The sequence below is a fragment of the Bos taurus genome, chromosome 18, assembly GCF_002263795.3.
Source record: "Bos taurus isolate L1 Dominette 01449 registration number 42190680 breed Hereford chromosome 18, ARS-UCD2.0, whole genome shotgun sequence".
Lineage (NCBI taxonomy): Eukaryota > Metazoa > Chordata > Mammalia > Artiodactyla > Bovidae > Bos > Bos taurus.
Window position 1 is genome coordinate 60,576,202 of NC_037345.1, and position 25,967 is coordinate 60,602,168.

Here is a 25,967-nt window from a genome sequence, read left to right on the forward strand (position 1 = left end):
TCCTGAAGGAATGGGAGTGAGGGAGGAGCTCTGCAAACGGCAATGCTTGAGGAGGAAGCCTGAACGACTATAGAGCAGAGTGCCATTGGTGAGTGATGCCCAAAGAAGAAGCCCATTTCATCTCTTGTCCCTTGTACCAGCCCCTGCTCAGCAGGGACTACGAAGAACTCCACCCACATAGGTCTTTTGAGCCCCCAGCCACGGCCTCCCCCCATGCACCTCCTCCACAATCAGCAGACTCCTGTGCTCTGGTGCAGCGTCAGGAGAAGATACCTGTGAGTTGACTGCACGCACAGATGGAGCTGAAAGGACAGCTGAACCCCAGGGATAAAGAAAAGCTGAAACCTCTCCTTGTAGCAACACAAGCCATGGTCTTACACCCACAACCAGCTTTGTAACCTCAGCCCCTATAGAGCATCTGAATCAACAAACAGGGCTCTCCCAGTCATGGCATGTATAGCTTTAGCAGCTATAGACTCTGTGGGCTCCTACAAATGGCAACTGGGCCAGACAGAGCATGAGCTGAATCGTAGCACCACAGTGGGTCCAGCTCCACGCTCAATGCAATCCCAGGACTTCACTTCACTGAATCTATGCTGGTGACCTTGTGAAAACAACATCTGAGAGACACCAGGGCCATATGCCATCATGCCCATGGTTAAGGTGGGGAAAAGGCTGTATATTGTCACCCTGCTTATTTAACTTATATGCACAGTACATCATGAGACATAACGGGTTGGATGAAGCACAAATTGGAATCAAGATTTCAGGGAGAAGTATCCATAATCTCAGATATACAGATGACACCACCCTTATAGCAGAAAGCACACCACCCTTATAGTACAAAGTGAAGAGAAACTGAGGAGTCTCTTGATGAAACTGAAAGAAGAGGGAGAAAAAGCTGGCTTCAAACTCAACCTTCAAAAAATGAAGATCATGGCACTGGTCAGATCATTTCATGACAAACAGTGGTAGAAACAGTGGAAACAGTGAGAGGCTTTAATTTTTGGGTCCAAAATCACTGCAGATGGTTATTACAGCCATGAAAGTAAAAGATGCTTCCTCCTTGGAAGAAAAGGTATGACCAAACTAGGCAGCATATTAAAAAGCAGAAACATTATTTGGCTGATAAAGGTCCATCTATTCAAAGCTAAGGTTTTTCCAGTAGTCATGTATGGATGTGAGAGTTGGACCATGAAGAAAGCTGAGTGGCGAAGAACGGATGATTTTGAACTGTGGTGTTGGAGAAGACTCTTGAGAGTCCCTTGGACTGCAAGGAGATCACACCACTCCTTCCTAAAGGAAATCAGTCCTGAATATTCACTGGAAGGACTGATGCTAAAGCGGAGGCTCCGATTCTTTGTCCACCTGATGCGAAGAACTGATGTAATGAGAAAGACCCTGATGCTGGGAAAGATTGAAGATGGGAGGAGAAGGGAATGACAGAGGATGAGATGGTTGGATGGCATCACTGACTTGATGGACATGAGTTTGAACAGGCTCTGGGAGTTGGTGATGGACAGGGAAGCCTGGCTTGCTGCAGACCACGGATTGCAGACTCAGAATCAACTGAGCGACAGAACTGAACTGACTGATATTTATAATTAATTCTCTTTGCTGTATAGGAGTACAAAATTGGAAAACAGCTATATTCCAATTAAAACTTTTCAAAAAGATTTATTTATATAATCTAAAAATTGTTATAGTTTGAATCAACGTTTAATAATATAGTGGAAAATGTGCTAAGACTTTATGTCAATTTATTTTAAAATTCTCTGAGGTAACAATAAAATAAAGTATTTTAGCATGTTAGAATTGGGGCAAATACACTAAAGATATTTAATATGAGATCTTATAAGGAAAAGAGAAAGCTTGAACTCAACCTGAGATGTCCATTCTTTCATTTTCACCAGGTTTTACTTTCTGTAGTGAAAAATAACTTGAATTTGAAATTTGTTTAAAAGGTCCTATGGGTTGCTCCCAGTGGATAGGAAACTATAAACCAGAGAACAAAAATCTGTCCCCAGTATTCCTAGAAGTCTGGCAGTTTGTCTACCACTCCACTCACAAATTTCTGTCTAGAGGTAGAGGGAAGCTTTAAAAGGACTGTCATACAGTTACTTAGAAATGGGCAGAGTTTTCCTAGGGTCCCCAAGAAATCCAAGAGCAATGAAAAAATGCAGTTTGTAACAAGGCAAGAGGAGACTTTTAGTTCACACTGTGATGGAGAAAATTAATCACTGGAGATAAATTCATGAATGATTTAAGAGACAGAATAGGGCAGGTGATACATTTCTGTGACAGTAGCAGACACAAATCCAGGTTTTCGAAAACTATTTCCATTGAAGCAAATCTTCCAACACCATGTGACGAAGGATGAATTCCTCGCTGCTCCTTAGACCTCTCTGAATCATCATCTCCATCCATTCATACCTACCTGAGTTCAGTTCAGTTCAGTCACTCAGTCGTGTCTGACTCTTTGCGACCCCATGAATTGCAGCACTCCAGGCCTCCCTGTCCATCACCAACTTCTGGAGTTCACTCAAACTCATGTCCATTGAGTTGGTGATGTCATCCACCCATCTCATCCTCTGTTGTCCTCTTCTCCTCCTGGCCCCAATCCCTCCCAGCATCAGGGTCTTTTCCAATGGGTCAACTTTTCCCATGAGGTGGCCAAAGTACTGGAGTTTCAGTACTTTAGCATCAGTCCTTCCAATGAACACCCAGGACTGATCTCCTTTAGGATGGACTGGTTGGACCTCCTTGCAGTCAGTACTTTAGCATCAGACTTTAGCATCAGTCCTTCCAATGAACACCCATGACTGATATCCTTTAGGATGGACTGGTTGGACCTCCTTGCAGTCCGAGGGACTCTCAAGAGTCTTCTCCAACACCACAGTTCAAAAGCATCAATTCTTCAGTGCTCAGCTTTCTTCACAGTCCAACTCTTATTTGAGTTACTAATGTTGAAAATTCTGCTCGATGAATGACAATTTTGAACCACAATGAAATAGAATAGTAAGGTAAGAATTCATACTTAAGTTGGAACTTTAATTGTTTTACATATTTTAACAGGTCTAATAGGATAGTAACCTTTCATGTGGTCTGGGCTTGTGTTGGAAATGAGAGAGAAATAAAGTTTATTAGAATGGGGGATGCTGTTAGAACAGCAGGCCAGCTCAAGGGAGAACAGATGTTGAACAGGGGTCCTTAGTCCACTTTCTAGCCAAGGTATGAGGAGTGGGATAGGGGTCTTGCAGATCATTTGCTGAATGGATGAGGCACATATAATGGGTGGAGGAAGAGTAAGAAAGATACTTTCTCATTATTGGGTAGGAGGGGAGAGAGTTTATACTGCTTAGGAGGACCTGAAATCCATCAGTAGTTACAACATGGGGGAAGGAAAGATGCTAAGAGTCTTGTTTTTCTGTTCTTGCACTCCAAGGCCCTCCTTGGTTTTATCTGCACTATAGTCCCTGGGTCACCACATACCTCCTTCTCTTTATTTTTAGGGCCAATTCTTTGGTCCTTGTTGATGCCCTGGTCATGTCTAACTACACATTTCACTTCTCACACATTTGGTAATGCAGTTTCAAGGAAAAGGGGGTGATGACCACTCTGGCTTCTTCAGGCTGAGCAGGGGAACATGGGGCTCTGGGTTCCCTTTGCCTACTCTGACAGGGAGCATTTATGGAAAGAGATGAGAGTCCATGGAATGATAAGGTGACTTGTTTCAGCATTGTCTAGGTGTTAGGGGATATTCTTGCACAAGCACTTGGAAACTTGTGGTATTTTAGAAGAAACAAACTGTACAAGAAAGTTAAAGGTACATGGCCCAAAGATGAAGAGAAGTAGAAAAGCTGCTCAGGGGCTAGCTGCCAGCTGCCGGGAGCCGGCAGCTAGCCAGGAGAACCAGGACCAGACATTGGTTTGTGACATTAGTGTTTCTCTAGGTAAGAGAAGAAGCCAGAATTGGGGCTCATAAAATCTTTACCTGAAAACATCTCACTCTCGGAAGGCCAGTTCTGGGTTTTTCCCAGGGCACAGAGTGCCTTATTTCTGATCTCTACTCTCAACAGCTTTCGGGGGCTGTTGAAGGTCAGCAGCTTGCAGTGGTCATGATGTCATCTTTGTAGAGACAGCTGGCAGAGTCCAGTTAGCAGGGTCCTTTCAGAGCCACAAATTTGACCATGCTTTGGGGGCATTTCTTGTCCACTGTGTCCTGCGGCACTGGGAAGGCTCATTCCCAGGTCTAGGGAAGGTTCCACTGATAGGCCACTCAATGTGCTGTTTCTAGAGCACGCCTTGTGAGGAGCAAAATCTCTGGACCATACCTGTCTTACTAGCCTCTTGGTCCAGGAAAATATTCCCTTTTCTTGCTTCTTCCTGTATCTAGAGTTACATTATTACAATCACTGATAGCATTTGGAACTGCATATCAGCATTTTATCACAGGCTCAGTCACACATTGAGTAACATAAGAATCAATCTTCTGAAAGAAGCAGCATAGAAAATAATATAGCTATAGCTAGCAGTTATTATTAAGTTATTAGAAGGTCATAAGTAAGAATGATAAGTCAAGAACTTTCATTAGGTAGAGCAGTATACCCCAGGTCATCTGACTTCATTTGTTAAATGACTAAAGCCTGGTGTTACACTCCTGTTTGTACATCATGGAGCATCTCATCTTTATCTGAAGATTGCTTCCTGAGATTAGCTTTAGAAACAGTGTCCTTTTAATAACTTATTGAATGTTTTAGAAATATAACATAACAAGGAACTATCTCAGAAGTGAGTCTTGGTAAACACTAGACCTTAATTAACAAAACCAGAAACTTAGTTCAACAATGAAAAAACGTTAATATTCAATGAGACGTATTTTTTTCATTATGAGGGCATTAACCCTGTAGCCAGGGAAGGCTTTAACCCATCAAATAGAAATGAAGTTTGTCAGGGAGCCGGGAAAAACCAGGCAGCCATCTTGGATTTCCCATAGCACTGACTCTTTGATTTACAGCTATTGTTTACCCATTTTTAAATCCGCAATTTAGGACAAGTCAATGGCACCCCACTCCAGTACTCCTGCGTGGAAAATCACATGGATGGAGGAGCCTGGTAGGCTGCAGTCCATGGGGTCCCAAAGAGTCAGATACGACGGAGCGACTTCACTTTCACTTTTCACTTTCATGCATTGGAGAAGGAAATGGCACCCACTCCAGTGTTCTTCCCCGGAGAATCCCAGGGATGGGGGAGCCTGGTGGGCTGCCATCTATGGGGTCACACAGAGTCAGACACAACTGAAGCGACTTAGCAGCAGCAGCAGCAGCAGCATGGCCATGTTTTAATGACATCAGGACAGCAAAATCTAACCGTGAGGGGTTATTTTTGTAGAACAAGAATGAGCTTTGTCTACATGTACCATAGTCTTAAGTAATGCTTATTTACTTTACCAAAGTAAAAAAAAAAGATTTTTTAAATGAACATAAATGACTTAAAGGTAAAGAAATTCATAATGTCTTCTTGAAAGCTGCATTATAATAAAAATGTGTTCTATTAACATAGAGATTAGACTAAATTTCAGTCCGGTGCCAGCCGACCAGATAAGAAACAGACAAAATTGTTTATCAGGTAACCTTAGAAAAATCTTTTCCATAAATCTTGAAATAGCAGTATTCTTGCAAAGGCATCAGAGTGAAACCATACAGTTCAGTTCAGTTCAGTTCAGTTCAGTCGCTCAGTCAAGTCCGACTCTTTGCGACCCCATGAATCGCAGCACGCCAGGCCTCCCTGTCCATCACCAACTCCCGGAGTCCACTCAGACTCATGTCCATCGAATCAGTGATGCCATCCAGCCATCTCATCCTCTGGCGTCCCCTTCTCCTCCTGCCCCCATCCCTCCCAGCATCAGAGTCCTTTCCAACGAGTCAACTCTTCACATGACGTGGCCAAAGTACTGGAGTTTCAGCTTTAGCATCATTCCTTCCAAAGAAATCCCAGGGCTGATCACCTTCAGAATGGACTGGTTGGATCTCCTTGCAGTCCAAGGGACTCTCAAGAGTCTTCTCCAACACCACAGTTCAAAAGCATCAATTCTTCTGCGGTAGGCCTTCTTCACAGTCCAACTCTCACATCCACACATGACCACAGGAAAAACCATAGCCTTGACTAGACAGACCTTTGTTGGCAAAGTAATGTCTCTGCTTTTCAATATGCTATCTAGGTTGGTCATAACTTTCCTTCCAAGCAGTGAGCATCTTTTAATTTCATGGCTACAGTCACCATCTGCAGTGATTTTGGAGCCCCCAAAAATAAAGTCTGACACTGTTTCCACTGTTTCCCCATCTATTTCCCATGAAGTGATGGGACCGGATGCCATGATCTTAGTTTTCTGAATGTTGAGCTTTAAGCCAACTTTTTCACTCTCCATTTTCACTTTCATCAAGAGGCTTTTGAGTTCCTCTTCACTTTCTGCCATAAGGGTGATGTCATCTGCATATCTTGAGGTTATTGATATTTCTCCCAGCAATCTTGATTCCAGCTTTTGTTTCTTCCAGTCCAGCGTTTCTCATGATGTACTCTGCATATAAGTTAAATAAACAGGGTGACAATATACAGCCTTGACATACTCGTTTTCCTATTTGGAACCAGTCTGTTGTTCCATGTCCAGTTCTAACTGTTGCTTCTTGACCTGCAATCAAATTTCTCAAGAGCAGGTCAGGTGGTCTGGTATTCCCATCTCTTTCAGAATTTTCCACAGTTTATTGTGATCCACACAGTCAAAGGTTTTGGCATAGTCAATAAAGCAGAAATAGATGTTTTTCTGAAACTCTCTTGCTTTTTCCATGTTTAATTCTGATTAAACTGCAACTGACAATGTAGCCTGGTCATTGCTGTGACTTGTAACACTTTCACAGGATAAGGAGAATCATAGTTGACCACATTTTATTAGGGCGTATCAGATCTATATGAACTCACATAATTTTAAGATATCTATATTAGTAACATCCACCATACAGCACAATCTGAGAAGATTTATCACCCCTTCAACAGGACTTCCCGTGTAATTTAACATGTCCAATGAACCCAGGTAGTTTAATAGCTCCCTGGGACGTCTCAGGGGCCCTCTGAAGCATTCCAAAGTCAGCTAGACGCCAAGTTATTTAGGAAGTTTTATCAACAAATATCAAAAGGGATTATAACACTCAGTCAGATAAATCATATTGATCACTGGGAAACAATATATTCACTTAACCAAAGTAACAAAGAAGATTTCTTTTTCTTTTTTTTTTTTTTGAAGTTTTGAAAATTTTTATTTTATATACAAAGAGCTAGTATTATTTCTGCCTAAGGTTGATGTGCTGGATGAGCCATCTAAGCAAGTTCGGTTAGTCCAACTTAATGAAGCCAATGTCCTTCGTATACTGGCGGAAACACTGGCGGCACATATTGAGGCCGCATTTCCGGATCAGACCGTGCCGGTTTGAGCAGACCCGGCTAGAGCGAGAACCCTGGCGGAATTTTCTCGGATGGCTCCAGTACAGCTGCTGGTGACCCATGTTGCTTTCTCGGCTGCAACGAGGTAAAAGGCCAAAGAAGATTTCAAAGGTAAGCATAGAACAGATCACTTTAGAGGTAAAGAAACTTAAAGTCCATCATGAAAGGCAGTTCAACATATCAAGAAAACTTGTATTTATGCACAAAACTCTTCCCTTGGGGTCCACTGGCCATAAAACCTTCTTATCACTTTCTGTACCCATTACTTTTTTCTCCCATCCTGAAACAGCCACCTATAAGTGAGATTTACTTCCTTTTTCCTTCATAAAGTGTAATTTCATTCCTCATACCTTCTTTACTGAAAATATACATGCTACTTTCCTTAAGCAATCAAGAACTTAAGCATTCTATAAATTGGTGAACATAAATACCAGTGATAATTTCTGAAAATAATTCTGGAGAACATCTCAGGATGTCATCAAATATTATTCATGAATAGTCCAAAATCTCTAGTTTCTCTGTAAGAGGAAGTTAGTCCTCAGTAAGGAATGTTTCAGAATCTTATTTAATTTTGAAATCATCTAGCTATTTAATAAATTTCCATCACTTAGTTTAGCACAGCTCTAGGAATTCAGGTTACCACAATCTAAAGACTGTTTTAGACAGACATTTCTAAAGTATAATTATTCTTAATAGAGTGTATCTAAAAGCTCATATCTCTTTTGCATTTTCTTTGAAGTTTTTTTTTTCCCCCCACTAGACGTACTTTGCTGGCTGACACACTTGCAACAGATAAAACAATATAACAATATTTAACTTATAATAAACCTAGGCACAATGAAAATACTATTCTTAATGACTCTTAGACATATCTATATTAGATTAGCAAACAAACATTAATACTAGATATTGAATATTGAATAATTCCCAGTTAACATGAATCTGAAATTCATTTAGGTTAATTTTTCTTGTAGTTAGAACTGTCTGATTTGTAAGTGCTTACTTTTCATGAGGAGCTACCCCACGTCCGAGGTCAGGGGCAGTGGCCAAGAAGAGCTTTCACACATCCGATGTCAGGGATGGCGGCCTAGAGGAGCAACCTCACATCCAAGGAGTGGCGGCAAGTGGAGCTTCTCCACGTTCAAGGTCAGTAGGTGTGGCGGTGAGGAGATACTCCTCGTCCAAGGTAAGGAGCAGTGGCTGCGCTCTGCTGGAGCGGCAATGAAGAGATAACCCACGTCCAAGGTAAAAGAAACCCAAGTAAGACGGTAGGTGTTGCGAGAGGGCATCAGAGGGCAGACACACTGAAACCATAATCACAGAAAACTAGTCAATCTGATCACACGGACCACAGCCTTGTCTAACTCAGTGAAACTAAGCCATGCTAGGTGGGGCCACCCAAGACAGACGGGTCATGGTGGAGAGGTCTAACAGAAAGTGGTCCTCTGGAGAAGGGAATGGCAAACCACGTCAGTATTCTGGCCTTGAGAACCCTATGAACAGTATGAAAAGGCAAAATGACAGGATACTGAAAGAGGAACTCCCCAGGTCAGTAGGTGCCCAATATGCTACAGGAGATCAGTGGAGAAATAACTCCAGAAAGAATGAAGGGATGGAGCCAAAGCAAAAACAATATCCAGTTGTGGATGTGACTGGTGATAGAAGCAAGGTCCGATGTTGTAAAGAGCAATATTGCATAGGAACCTGGAATGTCGGGTCCATGAATCAAGGCAAATTGGAAGTGGTCAAACAAGAGATGGCAAGAGTGAATGTCGACATTCTAGGAATCAGCGAACTGAAATGGACTGGGATGGGTGAATTTAACTCAGATGACCATTATATCTACTACTGCGGGCAGGAATCCCTCAGAAGAAATGGAGTGGCCATCATGGTCAACAAGAGTCCAAAATGCAGTACTTGGATGTAATCTCAAAAATGACAGAATGAAAAAAAAAAAAATGACAGAATGATCTCTGTTTGTTTCCAAGGCAAATCATTCAATTTCACAGTAATCCAAGCCTATGTCCCAACCAGTAACACTGAAGAAGCTGAAGTTGAACTGTTCTATGAAGACCTACAAGACCTTTTAGAACTAACACCCAAAAAAACATGTCCTTTTCATTATAGGGGACTGGAATACAAAAGTAGGAAGTCAAGAAACACGTGGAGTAATGGCAAATTTGGCCTTGGAATACGGAATGAAACAGGGCAAAGGGTAATAGAGTTTTTCCAAGAGAACACACTGGTCATAGCAAATACCCTTTTCCAGCAACACAAGAGAAGACTCTACACATGGACATCACCGGATGGTCAACACCGAAATCAGACTGATTATATTTTTTACAGCCAAAGATGGAGAAGCTCTATAGAGTCAGCAAAAACAACACTGGGAGCTGACTGTGGCTCAGATCAAGAACTCCTTATTGGCAAATTCAGACTTAAATTGAAGAAAGCAGGGAAAACCACTAGACCATTCTGGTATGACCTAAATCAAATCCATTATGATTATACAGTGGAAGTGAGAAAGATTTAAGGGCCTAGATCTGATAGATAGGGTGTCTGATGAATTATGGATGGAGGTTAATGACATTGTACGGAAGACAGGGATCAAGACCATCCCCATGGAAAAGAAATACAAAAAAGCAAAATGGCTGTCTGGGGAGGCCTTACAAATAGCTGTGAAAAGAAGAGAAGTGAAAAGCAAAGGAGAAAAGGAAAGATATAAGCAACTGAATGCAGAGTTCCAAAGAATAGCAAGAAGAGATAAGAAAGCCTTCCTCAGTGATCAATGCAAAGAAATAGAGGAAAACAACAGAATGGGAAAAACTAGAGATCTCTTCAAGAAAATTAGAGATACCAAGGGAACATTTCATGCAAAGATGGCCTCGATAAAGGACGGAATGGTATGGACCTTACAGAAGCAGAAGATATTAAGAAGGTGGCAAGAATACACAGAAGAACCGTACAAAAAAAGATCTTCACGACCCAGATAATCATGATGGTGTGATCACTGACCTAGAGCCAGACATCCTGGAATGTGAAGTCAAGTGGGCCTTAGAAAGCATCACTACGAACAAAGCTAGTGGAGGTGATGGAATTCCAGTTGAGCTATTTCAAATCCTGAAAGATGATGCTGTGAAAGTGCTGCACTCAATATGCCAGCAAATTTGGAAAACTCAGCAGTGGCCACAGGACTGGAAATGGTCAGTTTTCATTCCAATCCTAAAGAAAGGCAATGCCAAAGAATGCTCAAGCCAGGCTTCAGCAATACGTGAACCGTGAACTTCTTGATGTTGAAGCTGGTTTTAGAAAAGGCAGAGGAACCAGAAATCAAATTTCCAACATCTGCTGGATCATGGAAAAAGCAAGAGAGTTCTAGAAAAACATCTATTTCTGCTTTATTGACTATGCCAAAACCTTTGACTTTGTGGATCACAATAAACTGTGGAAAATTCTGAAAGAGATGGGAATACCAGACCACCTGATCGGCCTCTTGAGAAATTTTTATGCAGGTCAGGAAGCAACAGTTAGAACTGGACATGGAACAACAGACTGGCTCCAAATAGGAAAAGGAGTACATTAAGGCTGTATATTGTCACCCTGCTTATTTAACTTATATGCAGAGTGCATCATGAGAAACGCTGGACTGGAAGAAACACAAGCTGGAATCAAGATTGCCGGGAGAAATATCAATAACCTCAGATATGCAGATGACACCACCCTTATGGCAGAAAGTGAAGAGGAACTCAAAAGCCTCTTGATGAAAGTGAAAGTGGAGAGTGAAAAAGTTGGCTTAAAGCTCAACATTCAGAAAACGAAGATCATGGCATCTGCTCCCATCACTTCATGGGAAATAGATGGGGAAACAGTGGAAACAGTGTCAGACTTTATTTTTTGGGGCTCCACAATCACTACAGATGGTGACTGCAGCCATGAAATGAAAAGACGCTTACTCCTTGGAAGGAAAGTTGTAACCAACCTAGATAGCACATTGAAAAGCAGAGACATTACTTTGCCAACAAAGGTCCGTCTAGTCAAGGTTATGGTTTTTCCAGTGGTCATGTGTGGATGTGAGAGTTGGACTGTGAAGAAGGCTGAGTGCTGAAGAATTGATGCTTTTGAACTGTGGTGTTGGAGAAGCCTCTTGAGAGTCCCTTGGACTGCAAGGAGATCCAACCAGTCCATTCTGAAGGAGATCAGCCCTGGGATTTCTTTGGAAAGACTGATGCTAAAGCTGAAACTCCAGTACTTTGGCCACCTCATGTGAAGAGTTGACTCATTGGAAAAGACTCTGATGCTGGGAGGGATTGGGGGCAGGAGGAGAAGGGGACGACCAAGGATGAGATGGCTGGATGGCCTCACTGACTCGATGGACGTTAGTCTGAGTGGACTCTGGGAGATGATGATGGACAGGGAGGCCTAGCGTGCTGCGACTCATGGGGTCGCAAAGAGTCGGACACGACTGAGCGACTGAACTGAACTGAAACTTTACTTCAGTTTATGTAGTTCAGATTTTAACTAATAAAACACAGACAGATTCACAGAGACAACACTACGAAAAGGTGATAGAAGCTTCTGTAACTGTAACGAATACTGAAGACAAAAACTTTTAGTCACTCAGTCATGTCCAATTTTTGTGACCCCCATGGACTCTAACTTGCCAGATTCCTCTATCCAAGAAATTCCCAAGCAGGAATACCAGGGCGGGTAGTCATTCTCTTCCACAGAAGTTCTTCCAAAAAATGAATAAGGAAAAGAAAAAGAAGAAGAAGAAGAAATTGATCAGGTCATGTTAATATTTTCACACATACAGTCCAGTTCAGTTCAGTCACTCAGTCAGGTCTGATTCTTCATGACCCCATGGACCACAGCATGCCAGACCTCCCTGTCCATCACCAACTCCCAGAGACTATGCAAACTAATCTCCACTGAGTACAGGCATACACTCAAATGGGGCTATATGCTCATTAAGAGTAAGTTTCATGTCACTAAACTCAGGAAACTTTGAATGGATTAAAAATGTATATAATGTTTAAGGATGATATTCTTTATTTGCACTCACTATATTTTAAATTTTAATACAGTTGAGCATGGATTAGAATTAATAAGATTCTTGGAAACATTTTGGAAAATACAAAGCTGTGATGAGACTCTGTGATGTGAGCATGGACTGTACAGGAAAAGATCAGACCTGGGCTTGGAATGAAAACCCCCACTCCCAAAACCCAGGATCTTGGCTGAACACACGTGAGTGTTCATTTTACAAAGCAAAAGAAAGAAAGAAGACATTAAATTACTCCATTAATTGTGATAGTTTAGAGACATCCCTCACTTTTTCTTTCCAAGACACTTGTTCAAGTCAAATGGAAAAAAAACAAATTCATAGCATGGGAATCTCACAGAAACACTTAAACCAGTCAACATGAGTCATGGGGTAAGAAGTACATGGAAGAATGCATAATCACTGCATTTTGGCACTATTATGGAAACTATAATGTGAATCTATCATTAAAAATGTTACTTTGGGGACTTCGTGACAATCCACTGACTAAGACCCTGAGCTCCCAATGCAGGGAGCTCTGGTTCTTTCCCTGACCAGCAAATTAGATCCCACATGCTATAGCTAAGAATTTACATGTCACAACCAAAGAACCTGAAAACAACAAGGATGACTGAAGATCCTACTTGCCACAACGAAGACCCAGTGCAGATAAATAAATAAATAATTTTTAAAAGTGTTATATGTGAATTTCACTTCATATACGCCTTTCCTGATCTGTGGCCTAATTTTGGAAGGACTGATGCTAAAGATGAAACTCCAATACTTTGGCCACCACATGTGAAGAGCTGACTCACTGGAACAGACTCTGATGCTGGGAGGGATTGAGGGCAAGTGGAGAAGGGGACGCCAGAGGATGAGATGGCTGGATGGCATCACTGACTCGATGGACGTGAGTCTGAGTGAACTCCGGGAGTTGGTGATGGACAGGGAGGCCCTGGCGTGCTGCGATTCATGGGGTCGCAAAGAGTCGGACACGACTGAGCGACTGAACAGGATCGACCCAATTACTGGGCTAGCTGACACACATTTTGAGGGTTTTTGAAACATGGCGGGTGAAGACCAACATTTAGGAGCCCTGAGCTGCAGCCTCACACTCTGCACTCCTGAGACCTCTCTGGAGCTGAGGATTAGGGCGGGAACTTCGAGAAAGAAAGGTTGCTGGGCTGCTTGCCTGGGGAGGGGCTCTTTCTCGGATGGGTGTGGCCCTCCACCGCCTCTGCCTGGGCCCTTGGGGGAGGGGTGGTGGGGAATGCGTGCCTGGCGGGAATCACCTGGGGGCCTTGGGTTCCTGCAAAGCTTTGTTCTCAGAACTCTTCCCAAAGATGCCTTGCCTTTAGCGTGCTAAGTCTGACTCTTTGGCACCCCATGAACTGTAGCCCGCCTGGCTCTTTTGCCAATGGGGACTCTCCAGGGAAGAATACAGGAATGGGTTCCATGCCCTCCTCCGGGGGATCTTACTGATCCAGGAATGGAACTCACCTCTCTGGTGTATCCTGCATTGCCAAGCGGTTCTTGACCGCTAGTGCCACTTTGGAAGGCACAGGATACCCTGAGTACTTAGGGTTTTTTCACTACCCTCTGCAGCCTGAGCAAACATGTTTTCACAAAATGATTTGCACTGTGACCACCTGTCTGCAGGCAAGGGATCTCCAACTTCAGAGACCAGGAGGCTGAAAGTGTTTCCATTGTTGCAGAAACGGAGCACCGCACTCGGAGAGTTGGAGAACTCGGGTTTATTATGCCGGCGGGCCCCAAGAACTTAACACTCCAAGCTCTGAGCCCCAAACAAAGGGGTTACAGAGTTTTTATACTTGGGCAGGCATGATTAAGAGAGTTTGCAGATTTGCAGGGGCTAGGGCAATTGGAAAGAACAGGACAAGGGTGAGTGAGATAAATTCCAGTTCCTAGTATTTTGAAGTCCCCACTTTTTGAGACCTATGTGATTAAGACTTTGCAAAGAGCAAGCCGAGTTACAGAGGAAAAAGGAGCAGGAAGTTATGCAAAAATTTGACATTTCCCTCTTCATTGTCCCGCTTGATGTTTCTATCACTCATTGTAGAAAGCATCATCTTATGTTCGATAGGATATTCAGAGCTCCAGATCAGTTAGGAGACTATACTGAGCTATTAACATCTGTAACTTTCTGGATCAATTCGAGAGGTTATGAACTGGGTAATATCTCTGAGAACACAAGGGGTAAACAAAAGCACCTCTAAGAACATGAAGAGAGGACCGGTTAAAGGGAGAAGCCACGATGCCCAGCTCCAGATATTGTTCCAATTACTTCAGGAATTTTCTAGTTCCTCTCTGCTTTTCATGATTCATTCCCTTAGTTGTTAGGCCATGTCTCTTACTATTTCTAACTGGTTTTTATAAAAGCAGCATTCTTAATTCAAGAAGAGGCAGAGGCCTGCCTTTTCAGCTGTCAATAGGTCTAGCCCTCTCCTATTCTGTAAAGCCACCTCAGCCAAAGAATCTAGCTGGTCCTGTAAGGCCACTAAAGATGTGGCTACTCTCTCAATGTCGTCTCTGTGTAGTAGCCACGCGTTCTGGGAAACGAACTCACTCAGAAAGACAATGCAGATAGTGTAGTGCAGTTTATTACACAGGCGGGCTCAAGGCAGAGTCTCCTCTTACCCAAGCACCCCGACCAGTTTTTGTGAAAGCCTTACATACCCTACGTGTATAAGGTTCCCTGAAACTAGTCTGAACAAAGGAAAAAGAAAGATACAATCAAAGTTAACCCGCAATCATATGCCTTAAGCCTAGGTAGTTAACAGTCGACAATTATCAATAGGCCTGTGGTCATACCCCAGTAAGCATAATAGAACGTATGATTCTATTCAGTTACACAGATAATTAGGACATTCTTTTAGGCCACAGAGAGCCCTGGGCCTCTTCCTTCCAGGGGGCCTGGTTTTCTAGTGGACATTTCATTTCCATAGATACTGGGCATATAGCTCAAGGTCCACAGTCCAGCCCAAGATGGAGTCCTGCTTTCAAGATAGAGCCTGTTCTGTTTCCTCCTTCATGTGAAGTCCTTGGATAGTATATGGTAGAAGGTGATTGATGAAGCAATCCTCCTGTTCCAATACTTATCCCAGCCAAAATTTCGGGACCAAAGTAGGGGATAAACTGGATGGGTCTTTTTGACCGCACGTGTGCTGTCAGAGGCACCGTGAGAGTCTGGTTGTTAGGGCCAGTATTCATCTGGAGAGTGAGGAAAGCTAAGGTGCAGATACCCATCCACTGATTGGGAGACATAAGTAAGCATCTGGCCACAAACCAAGAAAAGGCCTTGATAGGGGCGGCACCATATTGTGTCTGTGGGAAGAAGAGTGGGCCACTCACCTACAGTTTGATTACATTCGTCCCTGGCTAAATTACCTACAGCTTCAGTTCTTCCATCATTTGTAAATCATTTGCCCCCTCGCCAGTGTTAGCAATGGAGTTATATACTTTTAATTATTACAGTTAATCAAAACAATGTCCGAAGGTTGTAAAAACCTCACTAGATCCACTCCAATAATTTACATTGTAAGATAACACGATTGGCCAGAATATTTTTTTCCCAGAGACTGTCCTCAAGCAGGATATACGATTGTTGTATAATCCTCAGAAATGTAGAGGAAAAAAAAAAAAAAAACCTTTTTCCTTTCTTCCTCCTTGAGAATTCCAGATCCTTCTCTCCTGGGGAACCCCCGGACTTAAAAACCTACCTAGAAATTGACTCTCGGTGGGATTGAAGGGGGTCTGTGAATAGACCCTGGGGTTCAGCAAGACTGCTGGTCTCAAGTAAGGTGGTCATCTCGTGCAGGTGCTCATAGGACTGCTGGTCTGAGCTCAAGGAACTGCAGGCTGCCTGCTCCCAGACAGATGCTGAAGCAGCAACAGCATGGAGCAGTTTAGGGAAACTGTCAACAATACTCTGTATCATCCTTCTTATTAGAATCGTCACAGTGTCCAAGTAGTTTAAAAATGGGAGAAGAAATACAACATAGAAGTGAGGGAATATATATGAAGTTATGAGAAGTTTAAAGCCAGTGAGTCAAGTAATTTCCACATATGACATCTCTCTGGGCTACCAAACAGTTCATTGTGGTCTCTTCACTACAGCCTTAAATAACGTTGGAGAGGTTACTGTTGGTGGTGGGTTAACACTTCATTCATTACAATCAACCGAAACACGAAAAGCCATTCAGTTTTATTAATAACCCACAAACTGGAATCAAGATTGCTGGGAGAAATTTCAATAACCTTAGATATGCAGATGACACCATCCTTATGGCAGAAAATGAAGAGGAATTCAAAAGCCTCTTGATGAAAGTGAAAGTGGAGAGTGAAAAAGTTGGCTTAAACCTCAACATTCAGAAAACGAAGATCATGGCATCTGGTCCCACCGCTTCATGGGAAATGGATGGGGAAACAGTGGAAAGAGTGTCAGACTTTATTTTATGGGCTCCAAAATCACTACAGATGGTGACTGCAGCCATGAATTTAAAAGACGCTTGCTCCTTGGAAGGAATGTTATGAGCAACAGAGATAACATATGCAAAGCAGAGACATTACTTTACCAACAAATATTTATCTAGTCAAGGCTATGGATTTTCCTGTGGTCATGTATGGATGTGAGAGTTTGACTGTGAAGAAGGCTGAGCGCCGAAGAATTGATGCTTTTGAGCTGTGGTGTTGGAGAAGACTCTTGAGAGTCCCTTGGACTGCAAGGAGATCCAACCAGTCCATTCTGAAGATCAGCCCTGGGATTTCTTTGGAAGGAATGATGCTAAAGCTGAAACTCCAGTACTTTGGCCACCTCATTGGAAGAGTTGACTCATTGGAAAAGACTCTGATGCTGGGAGGGATTAGGGGCAGGAGGAGAAGTGACAACAGAGGATGAGATGGCTGGATGGCATCACTGACTCGGTGGACGTGAGTCTGAGTGAACTCCAGGAGTGCTGATGGACAGGGAGGCCTGGCATGCTGTGATTCATGCGGTCGCAAAGAGTCAGACATGACTGAGCGACTGATCTGATCTGATCTGATCTGATGTATCAATTGCAAACATAGTTGAAATAAAACCTTTTACAATCCACGGCGTGATCCATGATTAAGTACAGATCAAAAGTACAGAGAAAGATATTCATTTCTCTGTTATAATGATGTGAGACTTGTGATTTTTATGGCTTACCAAACAAAGGCTAGGAAGCACTTAGCAAGCATGGTATACACTAATTCCATGCCTTTTGCAGGAAGAGTTTCCAATACATTTCGAGGTTATCACAAAAGCTGTGTTTATTTCAACAGTGTCAAGTAATAATCATGACCTGTGTTGATATTATAAAGATACATCAATATTGCAGTGAACTGTCATTGTGTTCTTCTTAAAATCAAGGATATTACTATTGAAACCTTACAACCAACTTCTACTTACTTTACAACATGGAAAGGTTAAATGATCACTACATTATGGCAACCTCCAGATATTTCACATCAATGAAAAACACGTCCATTTAGATGGTCATTGTCCATTTTACAGTACGGTATCCTTCATCTTCTAATGGAGGATAGATAGAAGTGGTTGCAACACAATACAAAAAGGCTAATCTGTAATAAACCATCAAAAATCTATGTCTGCAAACACACTAGAAAGAAAGCATAGTATGGATGATTTGAGGGCTTAATAACATTCACTTCAAATAATCTCAAATCACGTCATTATTAACAAGCATACATACATTACTAAGAATTGTAACTTTCTAACCATCAACCTTCATCTCACGATTTATGCTAATATATCCACTGTCTATATGTGTTTTAACTATGGAGTACTCACTACAGTCATTCTCCTTCAGAGAAACTTCAGAAAAGAGGACTGATGAAATGCCTTCTAGTATGCAATTTCTATTTATTTCGATTTAAATTTTGATTAAATACCTCTCTACATATTCGTTACATCATCTCCATAGGTTTCTCATATAAACTCTTGTTTTCTGATGCACATTTAGGGAAAATTTCTTCCATCACTTGTGCCATTACTAGAGTTTCTTTCCAGTGTGTGTTCTCAGATGTTTAGTGAGATGATCACTCCGACTAAAGGCTTTGCCACATGCTGTACATTTATAAGGTCTCTCTCCAGTATGAATTCGCTGGTGTGTAGAAAGCGTTGAGTAGCGACCAAAGGCTTTGCCACATTCAGTACATTTATAAGGTCTCTCTCCAGTGTGCACTCGCTGATGTTGAATCAGCAATGACCGACGATGAAAGGCTTTGTTACATTCTTTACATTTATGAGGTCTCTCTCCAGTATGAATTCGCCAATGTTGAGTAAGTGTTGAGTTGCAAGCAAAGGCTTTGCCACATTCAACATATGAATATGGTCTCTCCCCAGTATGTATTCGCTGATGTTTAGTAAGCCTAGAACACATAATAAAAGCCTTGCCACATTCTGTACATTGATAACGTCTATCCGCGGTATGAATTCGGTGATGTTGACAGAGGTCCGATCTCGTAATAAAGGCTTTTGCCACATTCTTTATACTTGTATGGTTTCTCCCTAGTATGGATTTGATGATGTACAATTAACTTTGAATGACAAATAAAGGTTTGGCCACACTGTGTACAATGATAAGTTTTCTCTCCAGTATGAATTTGCTGATGTTAGGTAAGATGTGAGCTAAGGATAAAGGTTTTGATACGTTCTTTACATTTATAAGGCCTCTCTCCAGTATGAATTCGCTGATGATAAGTTAGATCTGAATTTTGAATAAAGGCTTTGTTACAGTCTTTACATTTATAAGGTCTCTCTCCAGTATGAATTCCCTGATGTTGGGTAAGTTGTGAGCGATTGATAAATGTTTTGTTACATTCTTTACATTTATAAGGCCTCTCTCCAGTATGAATTCGTTGATGATAGGTTAGACTTGAGCGTTGATTAAAGGCTTTGTTACACTCTTTACATTTATAAGGTCTCTCTCCCGTATGAATTCGCTGATGTTTAGTAAGATTTGCGCGCTGAATAAAGGCTTTGTTACACTCTTTACATTTATAAGGTCTCTCTCCAGTATGAATTTTCTGATGTTTAGTAAGATGTGAGCGCTGAATAAAGGCTTTGTTACACTCTTTACATTTATAAGGTCTCTCCCTAGAATGAACTCGCTGATGTTTAGTAAGAAGTGAGCGACTATGAAAGGCTTTGTTACATTCTTTACATTTATAAGGCTTCTCTCCAGTATGAATTCGCTGATGATAGGTTAGATGTGAGGAAGAGACAAAGGCTACACTACATTCTGTACATTTATAAGGTCTCTCTCCAGTGTGAATTCGCTGATGTTCAGTAAGACTTGAACTGTAAGGAAAGGCTTTGCCACATTCTGTACATTTATAAGGTTTCTCTCCAGTGTGAATTCGCTGATGTTGAGTAAGATGTGAGCGACGGTTAAACGCTTTGCTACAATCTGTACATTTGAAAGGTTTCCTTCCTGTATGGATTTTCCTATGTTTACTTAGATTGGATGCTTTACTAAAGACATTTCCACATATATTACACTTATTTTCTTTCTGTGGATTCTGAACCGTCTGCTGTTGAATAAGTTCTGAAGACTGATTAGAAACCTTACCATATTCACGAAAAGTCCTCTCTTCACTACAAGTACTCTTATCTAGAGAAAAACGTGCCATTTTATCAAAGGTATTTCTAAATGTCTTACTTTTAGAATCTTTGTTTGAAGATTCAGGTTCCTGATGTTTCATAAGGTTTGAGTCTCCTTCAACCGTAGACCCAGTTTCACTGCCTGAATACCTTCTCACTCCACCATAAATACTCCTGTGATTATTGGAGCTGGAGCTCTTCCTTAAGGCCTGACTCATTTTATTATACATGGAAAGCTCCTGTGTATTAACCGTATCACGATATGTACTGAACAATGATGGCTGGATGGCATCTCTTTCATTATCATCAACATTATACACCTTGGAATGGAGAGAAAATATCTCTTGTGGGAACAAAAATGACCCCCTGCTCACAGATCCCTCAAATTGATTAAATTGTGAGTTTGTCCTCTCATTGTTAAATTGTAGGTATTCAGACATGCTTGAATGCATATTTAGTCGAAGCCTACCTTCAGAATTGTCTGAAACAGTATTTGCAGTAGAGACTAGATTACCTTTCAGATTTTCCATATCCCTTTTAGAGAACTTTTATTTTTCAAAAAACGATGGGCATTTTTTCTTGAACACTTACATTTCTCAGCAGACGTTGAAGACTGAACTTGGTGTTTTTCCAAATTTGACTCACGTTGCTCATTTCTTTTTGCAGTAACATTAGCATTATGTATAACTATCTCCATTTGTTTATGTCCATATAAACATCCTCTCTGTCTTTCATTTACCCTTGTGTATTCCCTGTCTTTCAATAAATTTAAGTTTCCGAGGTGAAATGTATGACATATTCCTAGGTTTCCTTTGGGGAATACACCTTCTAATGCTGGATTCTTCGGAATCAAATCCTGGGTATCTTGTGGAGACACACCTGAAAGATACCAAATAACAAGTAATTTTCCCTGCTCTTCTCAGTGAATATCTTTAAAGATTAGAGAAAATTGATGGCCATCGCTAGTTTAAAAGTAAAATAGAGATCGAAGGATCAAGATGCCAGAGGCTTAGGCAGATGTGGAGCTCATCTCTCTCTCCACAAATGAATGAGAAATGGAACAATTCTCACAGAGCCCAGCTGAACACTAGCAGAGGCCTTTGGAAATCTGAAAAGACAAGAAAGATTCCTGCTGAGCTCAGTAGGACAAAAGGAAGAGGAGAGCAGGAAGAAGGAAAAGGAAGAGGAGAGGAAGTGCGTTGGGGCTTGCAACCCTGTGGGGAGATGAAAGTGAGGAGAGGTCTCCATATCCCGGGAAGCCCCTCACTGGGGGAGCTCAGTCTGGACAGAAGGAGAGCCTCATTCTCTGTGGGAAGAGAACACAGCAACCAGCGTGTGGCAGCAGGACAGAGTGAGACCTGCACACAGGGTACTGACCCCAGCCTTGCCCATCCAGCCTTAGAGGCTTTTCCACCAATGCAGACAAGTGCTGGGTGCTGAAAGGTGGGGTTTGGAGAGCAGATTGAGGCAGACGACTGCTGTTGGCTGTGAGGAAACAGCCTGAAGTGATGGGAGTGAGGGAGGAGCTCTGCAAACGGGATGCTTGTGGTCGAAGCTTGAACCACCAGAGAACAGAGCGCCATTGGTGAGTGATGCCCAACCAGGAAGCCCATTGCATCCCTTGTCCCTTAGACCGGCCCCTGCTCAGCAGGGACTATGAAGAACTCCACCCATGTAGGTCATTTGATCCCCCAGCCATGGCCTCCCCCATCGACCTCCTCCACAATCAACAGGCCCCTGTGCTCTGGGGCAGCCTCAGGAGCAGAACCTGTGAGTTGGCCACACACACGGATGGAGCTGAAAGTACAGCTGAACCCCAGAGATTAAGAAGAAAAGATGAAACCTCTCCTCCCAGCGACACAAGCCATGGTCTTACACTCACAACCGGCTTTGTAACCTTAGCCCCTTAAATACCAGGGCTCTCTCATTCATGGCAGGTGTAGCTTTGGCAGCTGTAAGCTTTGTGGGCTCCCACACAAAGGGGCTGGGCCAGGACAGAGCCTGAGCTGCCCCATAGCACCACAGTGGCTCCAGCTCCACGTGGAATGCAATCCCAGGACCTGACTTCACTGAATCTACGCTGGTGACCTTGTGAAAACAACATCTGAGAGACCACAGGGCCACGGGCCATCATGCCCTCGGTTAGGGTGGGGCCAAGAGCAGTGCCAACACTACATAATGTGAGAGCATGCAGAATGCAGGAGAGGGCACAACAGGGCACACCCTGAGGTGAACATCCCCAGAAGAGTAATACGTAGTGACTTCTCTCCCAGTGCGTGTGCTCCAGTCCCAGCAGCCTGGTACCACAGATCAGAATCACAGCTAAGAATCAGATCTGGGGGCTCTATCGCACCACGCAGGGAGTAGGCACCAACAGAAAGAGGGCAGTAACACCCACAGAACAAGGGACAACAGCCCTGAATATTCCCGGCGGGCTCCGGTCACAGTTACCAGCATCAAAGCACAGGTCAAGAGAGGATAAGGGCACAAACCTCTGGACCAACCTCACCCACCAAGGGACAGATACCAGAAGGAAGACTAACTAGGTTCCTGAACCCGTCAAAACAGAGACCACAAACAGAACGCTGGACAAAATGATATGGCACAGAAATACGTTATAGGGGAAGAAACAAGATGAAAACCCCCAAGGACCACTGAACTAAGAGGTAATAGGCAATCTAATGATTAATTCTTGCTTTTAGTCATCTTAAGTGGAGACACCAAACACTCACTTTCAGAAATCCTAGGTGCCAGTAATTTTTAATTCCACTTCTTGCCACACATGTTTCTGAGAATGGCCTATTAGATGTTTCAATCTAAAAATCATAAGTGATAGTGACAGAGAACTAACCAGAAACAGAGGACACATAGGGAAATGTCAGAGGAAGCTGAAAACAAATAAGAGAAACTTAATACAGTACTAGTTTTAAGAAATTAAAAAAGAAGAGGGACTTTAAAACTATGACTGAAACAGGGAAGTCTACTCATTGCTCTGTGGGACCTAAATGGGAAGGAGATCAATAGAACAGTAAAGACTAGAGATCTCTTTAAGAAAAATAGAGGTACTCGGAATATTTCATGCAAAGAAGGGAAAAATAAAGGACAGAAACGGGATGGACCTAAAAGAAGCAAAAGATATTAAGAGAAGATGGCAGCAATACATGGAAGAACTATACAAAAAACGAAAGATCTTAATGACTGAGATAACCACGATGGTACAATCACTCACCTAGTAACGGACATCCTGGCATCCAAAGTCAAGTCGGCCTTGGAAGGCATGACGACCAAAAAAGCTAGTGCACGTGATGGAACTCCAGCTGAGCTATTTGAAGTTAAACGATGATAGTGCTAACGTTCTGCACTCGATAAGCCAGCAAATTTGGAAAACTCAGCGGTGGCCTCAGGACAGGAAAAGGTCAGTTTTCATTCCAATCACAAAGAAAGGCAGTGCCAAAGAACGCTCAAACTACTACACAATTTCCCTCATTGCAAACAATAGCAAAGGCTCAAAATTCTCCAAGCCAGGCTTTAACTGTACATGAACCGAGAGCTTCCAGCACTTGAAGCTGGATTTAGAAATGGCAGAGGAACCAGAGATCAAATTGCCAGCATCCCTTGGATCGTATAAAAAGCAAGACAGTTCTGGAAAAACAACTACATCTGCTGTATTGACTACACCACAGCCTTTGATTGCATGGATCACAAGAAACTGTGGAAAATTCTTAAAGAGATGGGAACACCAGACTACGATACCTGCCTCCTGAGAAACCTGTATGCATGTCAAGAAGCAACAGTGAGAACTGGACATGGGGCAATGGACTGATTGCAAATGGGGAAAGATGTACGTCAAGCCTGTATATTGTCAGCCTGCTTATTTAATTTATATGCACAGTACATCATGTGACATACCGGGTTGGATGAAGCACAAATTGGAATCAAGATTTCAGGGAGAAATGTCCATAATCTCAGATATACAGATGACACCACCCTTATAACTGAAAGTGAAGAGGAGTTGAGGAGTCTCTGGATGAAACTGAGAGAGGGTGAAAAAGGTGGCTTGAAACTCAACCTTCAAAAAACGAAGATCATGGCACCAGTCAGATCGTTTCATCGCAATCGGCGGGAGAAACAGTGGAAACAGTGATAGACCTTATTTTTGGGGTCTCCTAAATCATTGTAGATGGAGACTACAGCCATGAAAGTCAAAGAGCCTTCCTCCTTGGAAGAAAAGCTATGACCAACCTAGGCAGCATATTAAGAAGCAGAAACATTACTTTGCTGACAAAGGTCCATCTAGTCAAAGCCATGGTTTTGCCAGTAGTCATGTATGGATGTGAGAGTTAGACCATGAAGAAAGCTGAGCACTGAAGAATTGATGCTTTTCAACTGTGGTGTTGGAGAAGACTCTTGAGAGTCCCTTGGACTGCAAGAAGACCACACTACTCCATCCTAAAGGAAATCAGTCCTGAATACTCATTGGAAGGACACGGTGAAGCTGAAGCTCCGATACTCTGGCCACCTGATGTGAAGAACTGACCCACTGAGAAAGACCCTGATGCTAGCAAAGATTGAAGATGAGAGTCAAAGGGGACCACAGAGGATGAGATGATTCGATGTATCGTGGACTCGATGGACATGAGTTTGAGCAGGCTCTGGGAGTTGGTGATGGACAGGGAAGCCTGACTTGCTGCAGATCATCATTGCAGACTCAGAATCGACTGAGTGATGCAACTCAATGGATATGTATAATTGATTCTCTTTGCTGTATAGGAGTACAAAATTGGAAAACAGCTATATTCCAATTAGAACTTTTAAAAAATATTTCTTTATATAATTTAAAAATTGTCATAGTTTGAATCAACCAAAAACAATATAGTGGAAAATGTGCTAAGATTTTATGTTAATTTACTTTAAAATTCTTGACTTAACAGGATAACATATTTAATACATTTGAATCAGTTCTAATGAGGTGGATCAAACAGGAGCCTATTATACAGAGTGAAGTAAGCCAGAAAGAAAAACACCAATACAGTATACTAACGCATATATGTGGAATTTAGAAAGATGGTAACAATAACCCTGTATACCAGACAGCAAAAGAGACACTGATGTATAGAACAGTGTTTTGGACTCTGTGGGAGAGGGAGAGGGTGGGATGATTTGGGAGAATGGCATTGAAATACGTATAATATCATATATGAAACGAGTCGCCAGTCCAGGTTCGATGCACGATACTGGATGCTTGGGGCTGGTGCACTGGGATGACGCAGAGGCATGGTAGGCGGAGGGAGGAGGGAGGAGGATTCAGGATGAGGAACACGTGTATACCTGTGGCGGATTCATTTCAATATTTGGCAAAACTAATACAATATTTGAAAGTTTAAAATAAAACTAAATTAAAACATTTTTTAAAAATTAAAAAAAAAAAAAGAATAACGTATTTTAGCATGTTAGAATTGGGGCAAATCCACTAAAGATATTTAATATGAGATTATACAAGGAAAAGAGAAACTTTGAAGTCAACTTGAGATGTGCATTCTTTCATTGTCCTGAGGTTTTGCTTTCAGCAGTGAAAAATTACTTGAATTTGAAATGTATTTAGAAGGTCCTATGTGTCACTCCAAAATTTATTTTTCTGGGCTCCAAAATCATTGCAGATGGTGATTGCAGCCATGAAATTAAAGATGCTTACTCCTTGGAAGGAAAGTTATGACCAACCTAGATGCTGCTGCTGCTGCTAAGTCTCTTCAGTCGTGTCTGACT

At 42.2% G+C, this 25,967-nt stretch overlaps 2 protein-coding genes across 2 annotated transcripts; both read right to left on the reverse strand.

The window, feature by feature from the left end:
- Positions 1-7,271: 7,271 nt before the first annotated feature.
- LOC112442376 (small ribosomal subunit protein uS14-like) lies at positions 7,272-7,589 on the reverse strand. The gene has a single exon (XM_059877245.1). The coding sequence runs from the start codon at positions 7,554-7,556 to the stop codon at positions 7,386-7,388; it is 171 nt and encodes a 56-aa protein (XP_059733228.1). The 5' UTR covers positions 7,557-7,589; the 3' UTR covers positions 7,272-7,385.
- A 10,457-nt stretch (positions 7,590-18,046) lies between these two features.
- On the reverse strand, positions 18,047-20,718 carry LOC100849068 (zinc finger protein 501-like). The gene has a single exon (XM_024979335.2). It carries the CDS (start codon positions 20,654-20,656, stop codon positions 19,214-19,216), a length of 1,443 nt encoding a protein of 480 aa, XP_024835103.2. The 5' UTR covers positions 20,657-20,718; the 3' UTR covers positions 18,047-19,213.
- Between the last annotated feature and the right edge of the window lie 5,249 nt (positions 20,719-25,967).

Excerpts from the sequence above, each read along its gene's own strand:
- LOC112442376 (XM_059877245.1), bottom strand. The coding sequence starts at position 7,556 with ATGGGTCACCAGCAGCTGTACTGGAGCCATCCGAGAAAATTCCGCCAG.
- LOC100849068 (XM_024979335.2), bottom strand. The coding sequence starts at position 20,656 with ATGCATTCAAGCATGTCTGAATACCTACAATTTAACAATGAGAGGACA.